The sequence below is a fragment of the Pelobates fuscus genome, chromosome 1 (assembly GCF_036172605.1).
Source record: "Pelobates fuscus isolate aPelFus1 chromosome 1, aPelFus1.pri, whole genome shotgun sequence".
Classification (NCBI taxonomy): domain Eukaryota; kingdom Metazoa; phylum Chordata; class Amphibia; order Anura; family Pelobatidae; genus Pelobates; species Pelobates fuscus.
The window spans coordinates 237145056-237162037 of NC_086317.1; the positions used below are offsets into that span (position 1 = coordinate 237145056).

Here is a 16982-nt window from a genome sequence, read left to right on the forward strand (position 1 = left end):
TTTCAAGTGGCACATGACAGCATGTGGAAATAACTTGTGCCTCATAGAAATAATTGATAATGATGATCACTGATCCGACATACATTTAGAGGGGGCTGAAAAGTGGGTCATTGCTTAGTCAAGTGCATCATATCTAATGCAGAAGAAAAACAAAATGTATATCTGCTAAAAAACTAAAAAGGAATCAAGTCATTCAGAGCAAATATCTTTCATGTTCCAAAATAAAAACATTTTGAATTATCATCTGATTATCAGCATATTACATGGAGGTAAAACATAGTGTTCATTCATGCAAACCTGATGACATATTAACAGTAAGTTTTTTAGGCATCGATGCTAACTCTATTTGAAAATAGTGCCAACTGAGAAAACAGCATTTTGTAATGCCCATGATGCTAGAGGCTGCCATCCTGGAAGTCACTAGCTGCTTTGGACTAAAATAGAGTAAATGATAGATTCTATTTTATGTCGTGTCAGAATTCAAAGTATGCTGATGTTGGACTTTGGGTGTGAAGCTGGGTGTGTGTCCAGTGCTTCTCTATCAGGGTTATAGTCGTCACATTAAAAAAGTGGGGGCATAGTAGTAGTAATAATAAGGGGAGTGAGCTAGTGTCCCTCCCAGCCCACACCCATGGGAGTCAGTTGGGGGCCTAATATTAACAATAAAGGGGGTAAACCAAGTTTCCCCCCCCCCAGACCCTTATGCATGGGTGGCGAGTTGGAGGCCTTAATGAATAATAAAAATGTGTGGTGGACATAGAGCATGTTTACCATTGGAAATCATTGGAAAGCTATTGTGCCTGAGCCGCAAAATTAACCTTCTGCCAATCAGCATCTTTTGGAGATGCTGAACGCCAGTGCAGTGCAACAATGACAAAGGAAGCACCTCTAGTGGCCCTCTGAGTGACTGCCCCTAGATGTGTAACTACCCAGCAATGTAAACAATGCATTTTCACTGAAAAGGCAGTGTTTACAGTGCTAAGGCTGCAGGGACATGCAATAGACACCAGAACCATTACATTAGGCTTTATTGGGTCTGGTGACTTTAGTGTTCCTTTAAAAACTTAATAAATATAACCCCAAAGAAAACATGCATGTGTTTATTTTTGCATGTTTTTGTTGGCTTAGTGCAGCTAATGGAAGTAAAAGAGTAATTTGTAAAAATGAGAATTTCTACTGAATTCAGTAAGAAAAAAAAGGCATACTCTAAACACACAAAACACTTCAGCAAGCTTTAACAGGCACAGATTAACAGTTTTCAGAGCACTTTTCTTCAATGTGTCTTTTCCCTTAGACTAAACGTACACAGAGTGTCTATTTTATCACATACCTCTGTAACATAAGCAGTGCTTTCTTTGTCTCTGGGACCTATCAGATTGAAGAATTTCTCTTTGATTGGAAATACTTTTCCTGGGATTGTCACCACTGGGACATTGCCAAAGAATTCCACTAGTTTTTCAATCTCCAGTGTTGCAGACATGACAATAACTTTCAATGGCCGTTTCCTCTTTGTACTGCTTTTTAGCTGGAAATGTTTTCTCAGCAAGCCAAACAAGATATCCTGCACAGGCAAAGGTAAATGCAGGATTATGTGCAATATCAGCAATAATAGGACATATACACTGGTGCAGCACATTTTAAATAGTATTCTATATACACACAGGCCGAGGGCAGAATAGTAAAGTTAATTGTTTATTGGTTTTCTTCCTTATAAATGGACATCCTACATTCTCAGCCTCTTAACTAGGCCATTCCATTAATGCCTGATTGTCTACATGCCCTTATGCAGTGCTCCTGCAAACAAGGTACATTTTGCATAATCCGCACCATCTCCACATAAAGCATTGAATATTACATCTTTTATATGCAATTTGAAACGCTTCAATATGACAGGAAATCAATGGATACCTTTATTACCTTACAATACCTTACACAGGGTGTGTGCTTGTAAGTACAATAGATATTTTTCTATATACCGTAGTTGTATATGTACAAACACCAGTATGCTGGATAATTGCAGCATACTGAGACACAGGACACTGGGTGATTGCAGCATACTGGGGCACATTACACATGATGATCGCAGCATACTGGGGCACAGTTCACCCGGTGATTGCAGCATACTGGGGCACAGTACACTTTGTAGCATACTGGGGCACAGTACACTTTGTAGCATACTGGGGCACAGTACACTGGGTGATTGCAGCATACTGGGGCACAGACACTTGATCGCAGCATACTGGGGCACAGTACACTAGCTGATTGAAGCATACTGGGGCACAATACACTGGGTGATTGAAGCATACTGGGGCACAATACAATGGGTGATTGAAGCATACTGGGGCACAATACACTGGGTGATTGAAGCATACTGGGGCACAGTACACTGGGTGATTGAAGCATACTGGGGCACAGTACACTTGATGATCACAGCATACTGGAGCACAGTACACTGGGTGATTGCAGCATACTGGGGCACAGTTCACTGGGTGATTGAAGCAAGCTGGGGCACAGTACACTGGGTGATTGCAGCACACTGGGTCACAGTACACTGGGTGATTGAAGCAAGCTGGGGCACAGTACACTGGTTGATTGAAGCAAGCTGGGGCACAGTACACTGGGTGATTGCAGCACGCTGGGTCACAGTACACTGGCTGATTGAAGCATGCTGGGGCACAGTACACTGGGTGATTGCAGTATAACGGGGAACAGTACACTGGGTGATTGCAGTATAACGGGGAACAGTACACTGGGTGATTGAAGCATACTGGGTCACAGTACACTGGCTGATTGAAGCATGTTGGGGCACAGTACACCGGGTGATTGCAGCATACCAGGGAACAGTACACTGGGTGATTGAAGCATGCTGGGGCACAGTACACTGGGTGATTGAAACATGCTGGGGCACAGTACACTGGGTGATTGAAGCATGCTGGGGCACAGTACACTGGGTGATTGAAGCATGCTGGGGCACAGTACACTGGGTGATTGAAGCATGCTGGGGCACAGTACACTGGGTGATTGAAACATGCTGGGGCACAGTACACTGGGTGATTGAAGCATACTGGGTCACAGTACACTGGCTGATTGAAGCATGTTGGGGCACAGTACACCGGGTGATTGCAGCATACCAGGGAACAGTACACTGGGTGATTGAAGCATGCTGGGGCACAGTACACTGGGTGATTGAAACATGCTGGGGCACAGTACACTGGGTGATTGAAGCATGCTGGGGCACAGTACACTGGGTGATTGAAGCATGCTGGGGCACAGTACACTGGGTGATTGAAGCATGCTGGGGCACAGTACACTGGGTGATTGAAGCATGCTGGGGCACAGTACACTGGGTGATTGAAGCATGCTGGGGCACAGTACACTGGGTGATTGAAGCATGCTGGGGCACAGTACACTGGGTGATTGAAGCATGCTGGGGCACAGTACACTGGGTGATTGAAGCATGCTGGGGCACAGTACACTGGGTGATTGAAGCATGCTGGGGCACAGTACACTGGGTGATTGAAGCATGCTGGGGCACAGTACACTGGGTGATTGAAGCATGCTGGGGCACAGTACACTGGGTGATTGAAGCATGCTGGGGGACAGTACACTGGGTGATTGAAGCATGCTGGGGCACAGTACACTGGGTGATTGAAGCATGCTGGGGCACAGTACACTGGGTGATTGAAGCATGCTGGGGCACAGTACACTGGGTGATTGAAGCATGCTGGGGCACAGTACACTGGGTGATTGGCACATGCTGGGGCACGGTACACTGACTGATTGCAGCATACTGCAACATTTTCTCTATTTTTAAAATACTTTGTGCACCTATTAATTTTAGTCCCAATATTTCTGCACGTTTACTTACTGTACTTAGGCTCCGTTCATGAGCTTCATCAAGGATAATTGTACTGTACTGGAGAAGGTCAGGGTCAGTCAGTGTGTGCCTCAGCAAACAGCCATCTGTCATATATTTAATCATGGTGTTCTAAGTACAATCAAACAAAAATAAATCACTTAAATAGCCTAGGTATGGATTAAAGAAAGATGGATGATACTATGCACAGTTTAAAGAAATGCTCTAAGCACCATGGTGCTATGGTTACATAAACAAAGAGATTTAACTCATAAGTGGCAGAGAATTAAGCAGTCAGACTGCAGAGGAACAAATATAAAATTGTTTTGGAGCTTAAAGTACCCAACTGAAAGAACACATTAAGCACCAAAACCACTCCATCTTAATGCAATGGTTTTGGTACAAAGATGATGTCTCTTTTTGAGACACTTATGGTTCCTGTTAGCCTGACATTAGAGAACCTAGTCATAAAGAAAATTTAAATTCTTCACAATCAAGATCATTATGCAGAGCAGGCCTCTATCTGATGAAATAGGATGGCAAAATTAACATATTTATTTTTTACATTGAGAGTATTGTTTAAAGGGTCAGTCTAAACACCATAACAATATTATATCATTGCAAAGGTTATGGTGCAGAGAATACCCTGCATTTATTCCATCAGAGAGTAGATAAGAACTGCATCTATTGATCACAATGTGGAATTACAAAGATTTATCCAACTCATGTGTGCAGACATTCCCTTTTCTTCGGTTCTGGAGAAAGCCTGAAACATAACATGATGAGTACATTTATCAGGAACTTAGATGCAGAACTGTCTATGCCAGATAAAAAAAAACATTAATTTCTGAATGCTATTGGCAGAAAATTCCAATAAGCTGCTGCTTTTCACTGGTTCCAGCATGAATAAATAGCTTAGATCAACATTTCAGGTGTTATGGAAGCTTCATGCATAAGTCAAAGTAATTCAGACAAAGATTTCCATTTATGTTTTTCAACCAAGAACTACACAAGTAGTTCTGGCCATGTGTGCATTTTCTGCATGTATCACTGCTGTCATGCTTCTCTCTTCTTTTAGGTGTTACTAATGTGCAAATGGTTTCTGCAGAAAACCATTATTGTTGCACAATGCCAAAGAAAAACATCAATCAGAGTAATCATGAAATTAGTGGGAAAAATATTTAAAATGGCAGAAATTGGGCGTGTCCTGGACACGGACCGGAGAAGCCGCATGTAGACAGAGCTCCGTGCCGCGACGGCTATAAAGGTGCAATTTAAGCCCGACAAAGAGAAATCTGGACCAGCCCAGAGCCACAATGTCTCAACCCAAAGGCAAGCGAGCAGGGGACAGGGGCGAAAAAAATAATTTCTTCGCCTCCAGGACGGGACAGGGGAAGACTCCACAACAGCCTGAGCAGGCCCAAGATGGCGCAGGTGAGGAGCATGGCGCGGATACCCAGCAAGGGGAGTATGATAACCCGCTGACACATAGCTCCCTCAGGAAACTTCTGGACGAAATGTTTGACAAAATTGTGGGAAAAATGGACAGCGCCATAAAAGACTTGAGAAAAGAATTACAAGACATAGGCCAACGCACATCGCGGACGGAAGAACAAATCACAGAAATGGCGGAGGCCCACAACTCACTTGCAGACACCGTGGAAGGCCTGGTCGCACGACTAAACGACCAAGACCTTAAAATAGCGGATAAGGAGGACAGGGCACGCCGCAACAACCTCCGCATAAGGGGGATACCCGAGACGGTTAAAAATTAAGAACTTAGCGCCCATGTCACGGGCCTACTAAAAGAACTTGCTAGACAGGATCCATAGAACCGCCAAACCAAAATTCTTACCCCCAGACACGCCGAGAGACACCCTGCTAAGAATGCATTACTTCCATGCTAAAGAAGTTATCCTGAATGCAAACAGAAAACAGAAAGAAATGCCTGCAGCATATAGAGGGACGACCATCTACTCAGACATCTCCTCATACACCTTAAAGAGACGGCGCAACTTCAGAGATATAACCACTCAGCTCCGAGACAACCACCTCCCATACAGATGGGGATACCCCACCAAGCTCCTGGTGATGCGGGAAGGGAGGACCACCACCATTGGATCCCCAGAGGAAGGCCACCGCATCCTAAGGGACTGGAACATCGCACCCACATCGACCGCTGAGCAGGAGAGAAGCAGCACCAGAGCCTCACCGGACTGGAAGAAGGCGAAGCGGAGATAAATTAAAGAGACTGTGTGAAGGCCTTGAGGACTATCAACCCAGGGGCAGGGTAATGTAAAATGTTACACCAACTACACCGGGTAACTGTAGTGCTCACGATGGGGCACAGGGGCAGGCAGGGGATCATACATTACTATATGAGCTTGAGATCAACACAACCCCTAACCTAAAAATCGCCACCAACTATATAGGGGTGAATATTTTCAGCCAGACGTACCCGCCCAAAGATAGATAGCTTGCCGGAGGGGCAGCAACACACCCACCCCACACCTAAACCCAGCTTGGTGAAAAAAAAAAATTCTAATGCAAACAGATAACTCAAAAACTGTATAAATACAGAAAACACCGTAGCAAGACTTGCAGGGCTATGATCACTAGTTGGGACATCCCAACAAACACACAAGTCATAGCTGTAGAGGGAGAAAGCTCCCACAAGACATGAGGCCTTCAGCCTCTACCCCCAAAGCACGACAACGCAGTGCCACGCCGAATTAATGGCACAAATAATTCTTAGGAATACCCTTGTAAATACTTTTGTTTATGTTGCTGTTATGTTATATGTTGATTTGCGTATTGCATGTATACCACCTGTTCAATATTGTTTTCACGAGGATGGGAAAGGGTTAGTGGGTGACCCGACCCCAGCCACCACGGAGATATTGCAACCACCTAATGACAACCAAATACCAGACTGTTCCGCAGGCCCGACTAGCATACCAGCGAAAATACAGAGGGATTCATTGCTCCGCTCGACAGAGCTGGGGAGGGCAGTGACCCTCACACACATTGACCAGTTTCACAGGTACGAGAGACACCAACCTCACAGACCACCGTGAAGCTATGCGCCTCAATCCCCCCGGTAAAACGTCATCTTCTCACCAGAGAGGTTAGGACTCTGTGAGTAGACATATTATGCCTCCAGGAAACCCATTTGAGACACAATGACCACCCAGCAATATTAACTAAAGACTTCCCACACCAGTTCCATGCAACGGCACCCACTAAAGCCAGAGGAGTATCCATCCTCATTAGCAAAACTGTCTCATTCATGCTGCAGACTGAAGACGTAGATCCGACTGGTAGATATATCATACTCATAGGACTGTTTAACGATATGCTATATACCATTGTAAATATGTACTCCCCGAATACCAATCAAAGGAATTTTTTGCAAAAAATCTTAACTAAGACGGCCACAACCCAGAAGGGTATCACGATCATAGGAGGGGACTTCAATCACATATTCGACCCGCAGACAGACACCACCCTACATTCACGTAGCAAACATCACCGCCCCCTGAAGAGACAATGTAGAGCCATAGCAAAACTACTCCATGACCAACATTTCTATGACGCCTAGAGAGTCACGCACCCCACAGAAAGGGCTTATACCCACTATTCAGCGGCACACAATTCTTACTTTAAAATAGATGGGTTCCTCCTAGCGGGTTTGGCATTAGACTAAATCGTTGATAGCGACATACAGCAGATCACGTGGTCAGACCACGCACCAGTAACCATAGAATTAAAAATATCTATGACTTTAAACACCGCAGCCCGTGGAAAATAAACAGTTCACTGTTGAGGGACAAGGGATATGCTAAGACTCTGACGGAAGACCTTCAACATACTTCAAACACAATGACACGGGGGATGTCTCATATTCAACTCTATGGCTCGCGCACAAAACAGTAGCAAGAGGCCTACTGATCAGAAGGGCAGCCTATGTGAAAAAGACAAACCAGGCACAACTTAGAGCATGGCAGGCAGAACTATACAACCTAAACAGACTCAACCAACACACCCCAACCCTAGAGACAAAAACTAGGATAACTCAGATTACAAGACTTATGCACCAACACGCACTTGAAACACTCAACACCCACATGCAGAAGCTCAAGCTAACCCACTACGTACAAGGGAATAAGGCAAGCAAATTGTTAGCACAAAGAATAAAATCCAGACAGGCAAACCAAAAAATATCCTATGTCACAGACCAAGCGGGAACAAAAATACGCACCCCAAAAGGCATAAGCGAGGTGTTCGCAACATACTACTCAACGCTATATAATATTCAACAAGACACACAGGTCAGGCATTCGAAAGACACAAGCATTAGAGATTACTTGGATGGAGTGCGACTACCTAAGATCACGCCACAACAGCAGCTAGACCTTACAAAACCAATAACAGTTCTAGAAGTTGAGGAATTAATTAAAGGCCTCCCAACGGGGAAATCCCCAGGACCAGATGGATTTGATAATCAGTACTACAAGAAATTAAATACAACACTTGCACCATACTTAGCCAGACTATTCACAGAGGCAACCCAAAAGGGGGAACTCCCCAAAGAAACACTAGCCGCTCACATCGTTACGCTCCCAAAACCCAACAAAACCCCGACGATCCCACAAAACTTCTGACCCATCTCCCTTCTCAACACAAACGCAAAACTGTACGCCAGATTGTATGCAAACAGACTAGGTGCAATCCTCCCACACATAATACATGATGACCAGGTGGGCTTCATAAAGGGAAGACAGGGGACGGATAACACCAGGAAAGTTATTAACATCCTCCATTACATACAAATCCGGCGGCGGGGGGGGGACTACTGGTCTCCCTCGACGCCGAAAAAGCTTTTGATCGCTTACACTGGGGGTTCCTCAAAGAGGTATTGGGTAGGTTTGACATCCCTTATGGCTTTGTGTCAGCCGTTAGAGCCCTATACAGCGAGCCCGCGGCAAGAGTGTTGAATGCGGGGTTCCTGTCGGAGCCGTTCCGACTTACAAACGGCACTCGACAGGGATGCCCCTTGTCCCCGCTGCTCTATGTGTTGGCACTGGAGCCGTTGGCGATTAAAATGAGAGAAAACCCCGCAATACACGGCCTGGAGATAGGGGAAAGGGAATACAAAGCAAACCTATTCGCGGACGATATCCTGCTAACACTTACACAACCATACCTGTCACTCCCAAACCTACTGAGGGAAATAGAACTATATGGGGAGCAATCGTACTACAAACTCAACTTAACAAAAACGCAAGCAATAGGGATTGGGATAACACACGATAACGTAGAAAACTTAAAAATTTCATTCCCACTAGACTGGAGGGATGACCACCTCACTTTCCTGGGACTGAAGATCCCAAAAGACCCTAAGAGACTCTTACATCTAAACTACGGGAGGTTACTAGACAAATTTAGCGATACCTTGAAGAACTGGGATAGCAAGTTTATGTCCTGGGTGGGAAGGCTGGCGGCAGTAAAGATGATGCTGTTGCCGAAATTCCAGTACCTAACTAGAACGCTACAGATCCCACTACCCAACGCTTACTTGAGACGACTACAAAGAACTCTCACTAGCTTCGTGTGGGCACATAAGAAAGTCAGAGTATCCACAAGCATACTCACCAAACCCCTAGCGCAGGGAGGGCTAGGCCTGCCAGAGGTGAGAACATACTATAGTGCAGCACTGATGACCTCCGCCCTGCAGGCACACACAGCCCATAACCCACCACAGTGGGTGGAGATGGAATCAACGTGGGCTTGCCCCAAGGGCCTCAGATACCTATTATGGGTTCCACATAGGCAATCCCCAGACACACCCGCCACTACAGTAATCCTATTAAAAAATTGGGATATGATCAAACCACAGTTAGGATACAGAGATAAATGGGCGCTGGCCACTCCAATATACTGCATAGACATGGCAAATCCCACATTTGACCACCGTATTTGGACCGAGCGAGGATGCACGTTAGTTAGATACCTCTATTGTAACGGACCGTTTCACTTACAAGAGGATAAAACCCAGTTTAGGCGATAATCCCCTTTCCAGATGCACAGGCAGCTACTGCAAACACCATTCTCCCGACTGGAACCACACGAACACTGGAACAGCTGAACAAGAAAAGCAGACATCGGCTTACACTCTTGGCAGTCAGCATACAATCCCATTCCCCCAAAGACCGAGACGACACATCGCTTTGAGGGTTAAGCAAGAACTCTGGACTGGGACACCCAGTCTGGCTTTTATTACAACCAAGTACATACAGGACACTCCCAGGGGGAGGATGAATTTAACCAATCACATGGATGTACCTCACACACATTTCCTCCCCTTAGATTAGCACTTAACATAATTATACCGTACACCTTTTTCCCCAATTCCTGGATGTACCCCAAATACACATGCTACACCTTCAAAACAGGTATCCCCTGATAGCCCTTATTCAGGGGGACAACATATCCAAGAATCAGGTCATTCGGACGAATGGTTCGGGAGATATGAGGTTCCAAAGATTTGACCGACCGCATGGGTAAAGTATCCGAAAACAGTTCCATGCATTTTGGCCCTGCGGTCGGTCACAAACAAGGGAATGAAAACAGACGAATTGCCTGTGTTATAGAGCCTGGAGAGGGTTTGAATGAATTCCCTTGTTTGTGGGGTTCTTTCTACCGAACGGCTGGTCATTCGGTAGTTTTTATACGAATTTCTGGAAGTATGGAGGTCTCAGCGGTGTTTGCCTAGTCAAGTGTCCGATTTTAGTTCCAGACACTCGACGGCAAAACACCGCTGTTCGGTAGTTTAAGATGGCCGCCGCCACGTGTTTGTTTCCCGAATGGCGGCCACCCAGAGGACAAAGAATACATTACACTGATTGCCAATTACCCGTTTGCAACATTGTTGCAAACGGTAATTGGAGGCACACTTAGTCCTGGGTGGTCTGGTTGTTCGGTAGTTTCCTCAATACAATGAATGGAGTGATTCTACCGAACAATCAGATGAATGCTGCATACATATCCCAGGTTAAACTGCATACAAAAATACATACATGACATTAAAGTATTAAAGGCAGGATTACTGTACTACGCTCCACAGTCTTAAAGGTACAGTATCCCAAAAGTCCCCATAGATCCACGGATGGCCCTTAAAGGCCCAGTAGCAGTAATATACATTATTACATGCCCAAATATAGTTTTTCCAGTACAATATGTCCAGGGGCCATAGTCGCAGGGCAGGAGGCTAGCAGCCAGGCCTCTCCAGTTCACAGTGGCGAACCTGGTTTCGCCACATCTATAATCAAGGAAAACTGAGACAATTCCCCGACTTGCAACAAAGTTACGATTTACCGCAAAGAGCGATATTTTCCTACCTACAACTAAAAGGAATACTGAAAAACTCCATTGTCCTGACAACCCCGACCCATACGCAATGTATAGAGAAAGCATGTGAATCTATGACAATGCTCAAGAAACCGCTTTCACTCATGTATGCAATACTCAATGACCTAACTCAACAGCCACGACCGCAGCCTGACAAATTCAGAGAGGAGTGGCATAGGGATTTGCGTACAGTCTTCTCAGTAGAACAATGGAACCAGGCCTTCATAGCCCATAAAGGTAGATCCAGATGCGCATCCCACCTAGAGCTAATGCGCAAGATACAATATAGGTGGTACTTGGTGCCAACCAGACTGGCAACCAAATATCCCAACACCTCGAGGCTATGCTGGAGATGTTTAAAAGAGGAGGGCACAATGCTCCACATCTGGTGGACCTGCACGGCCATCAGGGGATACTGGAAGGTAGTTGAAGGGGTGATACAAGGGGCACTGGACACAGGAACCAATCTGAGACCAGAAAATGCCCTACTTTTCATATCAATGGACCCCTACCCAAAAGCACATGCCGGCCTAATATATCATATATTGATAGCTGCCAACCTATTGATAGCCAGAGGGTGGAAACAAGCACAGCCGCCAGATAGATCTAGCCTTATCCAACAGATCTCCCTAAACCTAGCATATGAAACGAAGACTAGCCAGCTGATACACCCAACAAACCACATAGTGGAAGCCAGAAACATATGGGAGGCATACCTGAGGAAAGAGGAGGAGGGGGACGAGTTGGAACAATAACGAAAGAGGAGAGAAGAAAAAAAAAAAATACACGGAGGATTGATAGTAACACACCTAATACCTAACTGCTCAGACGCAGAGAGGCCACAACTCCTAACACTGAAGGTAGACATTGAGGTAAAACCAGCTGACACACTAAATAATTTTTTTTTCAAAAGGGCATAGCGGAACAAACACCCACATTGTAATAGTTGAATAGTTACCTAGGGGAATAGATGCGAAAGCCACGTAACGTTTGACAATCACAACGGAGACACTGGGAGACATGGGGCTTCCGTGGCCTATTTCCCCCTTCCTCCTCCCGCAACCCGTTCCCCTGTCTTCCCCTTCCCCCACCCCGAACCAAACCCAAGGTTATGAGGGAAAAACAAACCTGACACGGAGCACGGACCAAGGTCGCAAGGGTAGTTGAGGAACTCCCACAAGGATAACTGACCAGATATGCTCTTGAATGTATAAGATATGTCTGAGATGAATGTACCTCAACCGCTTACCCTCCCTTTTTCCTTTCTGTACCCCAAGCATGTTCTCTGATAAAATAAAAATTGTCAAATTGAAAAAAAAAATGGCAGAAATTAGCCTTGCACACAAACCCCCAGTACTGTTGAGTGACAGCAATGTCTTGGTATTTATTAGCTCAGATGTAAAGATAAATGTATCGTGTGGGATACTATTCAAGTAAATATTTTGTCTATTGTGTTGAAAACATACCTATTTCTGTCACCAAAAAGTAATTGAAGTTTCAGCACATGGTTCATTTAAGTGTGTTTTAATTTGCTTTTATAAAGAGACTCTCCAATTGCGATGCATCTGCATCAATTCAGCTGCTGTACCATGGAATTCGGTCCATTTCTGACACAGCCACGTCAGATCAGCAGCCTAACACTAATTGTGACGAGACCAATCTTGCCACATTGCATTGGAGGAGCCTGGTTGCCCGCCTCTTGCCCTGTGACTATGGACCCTGGGAGATTTGGCCCGTTCAATTCAGTATTATAGGAGTTATGTATTTTTGTATCCTTTTGTGTTTTACTGGTAACATGTGCTCAATGGAGTCTGCCTCTATAACCCTCCTGGATATAATTGGATTATTTTCCCCATTGTCTCCAGGATAGAGGGCTCTGTAAAACCGGTTTGGGCCAGATAGCCATGCTGCCAGCCAGGCCCCAAAAGATACTTTACTAACTTCTGAACCCCTGGTTTGATTCATGCAATTTTTTGTTGTTCCCCTGAATGGATTGATTGTGAATATATATATAATTTTATGTGAATGTGATGTATATTTTAGAAGTTATGAATATGCTGTAAAAACTGTATTTTTCCTGCCTGTGATAAATTACATTAACCCATTGTGTTCAGTAATTATATCACAGGCAGAGGGGAGGATTTTATGTGTTTGTGCTGGGTGTGCCTTCTGTTTTACTGTACAGGATTGGTTACATGTTGTCCCTCCCTGTGGGATTACCCCTTGCATGGGGACCCCTTGCATAAAAGTCCGTGAGTGTTAATTAAAACAGACCACTGCTTGACCCCCAACACGTAGCCTTGTCTTGTTCCTGGGGTGACTTACTGTATGCTGTTAGAGACTGATTGCCAGGAGTGTAAGCTGATTATCTGCTTTTCTTGTTCGTCTGCTAGCAGCTATTTGTGAGGTTCCTGTTCGGGAGGTGGAGTGCTATTTTGTATCCAGTTTGGCAGTTTGTTGTTCTGCAGTAGCTGTGCCTGTATCTCTGAAAGGGGAAGATCTACTAAACAGCTTTTAACCCCTTTTATGCCTGGGGGTGCCGTTAATTCGACTGCAATCACAGCATTATTTTTGCTGGTTGCAGTCGCGTAATTCTGTCTCCAAATGACTTAAAGTGACGTGAGCTGCGACCTTTAAGCCTTTTATATCTACATTGGTGCCATCTAGAATGTTGCGTTACGTATGCACCAAAGATGCAAAACTGATCACACTCCTGTGATCTTGGAGTATTGCCCTTTCATGGTTTCTCATAGCCCTTGAGCGCATTATTCTGATATTCCTGATCTTGCTTCGTCCTTGATCCTGGACTTGTTCACTGCTTTTTATTGTGTTTTCACCCTGCTATGTTCCAGAACATGAGTTTTGTCTTAGAACGGATTAGAATGTACAGACCCAGCTACGTTACTGATTTTAAGTTTTGCTTGTCTTATATTAGAGACTCTCCTCTCTATTTTAGTGGTTCTTATCCTGGCCTGAATTGTGTTCGTATAAGTTCTGATACTTCCTATTTATATCCTAAGTGTTAAGCCTAGCCACCATAAGGTCCGGTATTAAGCCTTTCCTATCTTTCCCACTGAGCCTTTGGTAGGTTGCGGACTTACATCTTGCGGAGGATCCTCTCGTATCCGGACAGCTTTTATACTACACAGCTGTGTTACAGACCTACCGCCCAATCCATGTGTGCCCTTTTCAGGATTAATATGTTTGTAGGGGTGCATATAGCTAAAAGCAGAAAGGTGAATTGTTAATGTACATTTCACGTTGAGTTTGAGAATTTCCTTGGCATGTGAGCTTTCACTTTAATGGAGGTTGCACCAACATGTTATTTAAATAGGGTTTGGAATAGAGCGCAGGAAACTATGTTACTTTTGTAAAATCAACAATTTGATAGCGAAGAGACAGAGTGCAGTTTTATAGAAGACATATAGTCAATGGAAAATCAGCTTAAATGGTCTCTAATTTATTATTTACTGTTAATTCCTACCTGTGAGGTGGAATCATCAAAGCGTACTTGATAGCCCACAGTGCCACCCACTGGACAGTGCATTTCTTCTGCCACTCTCTGAGCCACAGATATTGTTGCAACTCTACGTGGTTGTGTAACTCCAATTAATCCACGTTTTGCAAACCCTGTAAATAAAGTATAGTATGTGTGAGAAATTCAAATAAACTCTCAAATGCATTGTGCTCGGCAATAGGCAACTGAATAAGTTTAAAGGACCACTATAGGCACCCAGACCACTTCAGCTTAATGAAGTGGTCTGGGTGCCAGGTCCACCTAGGATTAACCCTTTCTGCTGTAAACATAGCAGTTTCAGAGAAACTGCTATGTTTACTTTAGGGTTAATCCAGCCTCTAGTGGCTGTCTCATTGTGAAAATCACAGTGAGAAGACGCCATAGGAGAATGCTTTCCTATGAGACTGACTGAATGCGCGCGCGGCTCTTGCCGCGCATGCGCATTAAGCAGATGACGGAAGAAGGAGGAGAAGATTCTCCAGCACCGAGGGAGCCCGGCACTGGAGAAAGGGGAGTGTTTAACCCCCTTCCTCTGCATCCAGCCCGGCGGGAGTGGGATCAAATTATAGGGAAACAATCACTTTTTTTATTACAACTTGAGGATTTTTATATCTTAAATTTAAACACTAGGATTTGGCTTGTTGGTTTAACAAAGGTATTTTGTCAAGATGCCAAAGGTACCTCAATCAGAACAATAAATAAAAAAGGAAAAATATCTTTATTTCTTTATACAGCTAGAACAAAGCGGAGGAGAGCACTGAGACAATGAAGCTTATGCATTTTGTGCCCTAATGGCAATTCGGCATCAGATCACCTGTTATTAGCTTAACAGATGAGAGTTGTACAAATGTACAGTAATATTGTAGCCATACTACCCACTAAATAACGTTCTGTACCAATAGAACCAACAAAAAAGCAATTACAACAAGAAAACTGTCCGACAATAGGCTTTGCTACGAAAAAACCCTAACCTAACATTTTCGAATACAAAAACATCCCTACACATCTCTATCAAATGCTAATTTAACCCTTTCAAAGCAACCGAGAAAGTCTTGGCTGCAGATCTGGAAGTAAACAAATTCAAATACATTTAAATGTGTTTTAAAGCCTCTTATTATCTGTAAAGTATTTAAAGCTGTGCTAAGAGAGATAACAAGAGGAATGTGATTGGCTGTGAGGCAGTGTCATGTCAAACTTATCTCTGACTGGCCCATAGGAGTACATACAGAGAGTACTTCTTACAAGGAAGTTGAATTGTATAAAAAGGAAGGTTTGGCTGAGAGGTAGGGGATATGCTGCAGAAAGTTTTAAAACTCTCTTTTTTTACAAAACGAAAGAAATTTGAGAATGCAACCTGAATATGATGCTACCTATAAAAATCAACTAAAGTTGAAAAGTGCCCAGAGTATGCCTGGAGTGTACATTGAAGTTGTTACCTGCTTTATACAAGTACTGTGGAAGTTGTGTAGTCTTGCCACTTCCTGTGTCTCCGGTCACAATAAGAAATTGATGGTCTTTGGCAGCCTGCACCAACTTCTCCTTGCAATTGTGAATGGGGAGCTTTGCACAATAGGAAGGTCCTTCATCTCTTCTTTTATGAGAACTGACTTTCCTTTCCATGATGTTGCTTTAAAAGCAGGCTCTACAACATTGTTTAGGAAAAAGAAACACTGTTATAGGTTTTCATTGAGAACACATGCTACATTGCTGAAGCGGTACTTGTGTAGCTGTACTTACCCTTTCCAGGGGCCGGCCGGGGTTCTCTGTTCAAGCCGCGCGCGGCCCTGCTGCTGCACGAGCCGCGCGCGGCTCATCCGACGGCTGCAACAGGAAGGTGGGCAGTGACCGCGAGAAGCGGTCACGTGTCTCGCCTGACTAAGAGCGCGCCGCGGGTCTAGGGCGCGCTCTTAAAGGGACAGTGGGAGCCTAAATTGGCAAATGCCTCCCATTGGTCCCTGTCATGCCACACTCCCCATACACTTACCTTTTGGGGGCGTGGATGTGACAGGGACCAATCAAAATAGATGTTAAGATATATATATATATATATATATATATATACATACACTCACCTTTTTCCCTTAGTTCCTTGCCCTATCGTGGTTTCTGTTTCAGTTCCCTTTAGCGCTTGTTGTATTCAGTTGTGTTCCTTCGTACTTGACCTTGGCTTTGTTTTCTGACTACGTTATCTCTTTATCC

General features: G+C 44.4%; 1 protein-coding gene across 1 annotated transcript in view; it reads right to left on the reverse strand.

Annotated features, from left to right (window-relative positions):
• The window catches only part of DHX40 (DEAH-box helicase 40), a 90229-nt gene extending 73826 nt beyond the window's left edge, over window positions 1–16403 (reverse strand). The window contains exons 1-4 of the mRNA XM_063444515.1: window positions 16220–16403; window positions 14751–14896; window positions 3869–3988; window positions 1331–1561 (exon numbers count right to left, since the gene is read on the reverse strand). Coding sequence (XP_063300585.1) covers window positions 1331–1561; window positions 3869–3988; window positions 14751–14896; window positions 16220–16403 — 681 coding nt within the window. The remainder of the gene's footprint in view (window positions 1–1330; window positions 1562–3868; window positions 3989–14750; window positions 14897–16219) is intronic.
• Window positions 16404–16982: the final 579 nt, after the last annotated feature.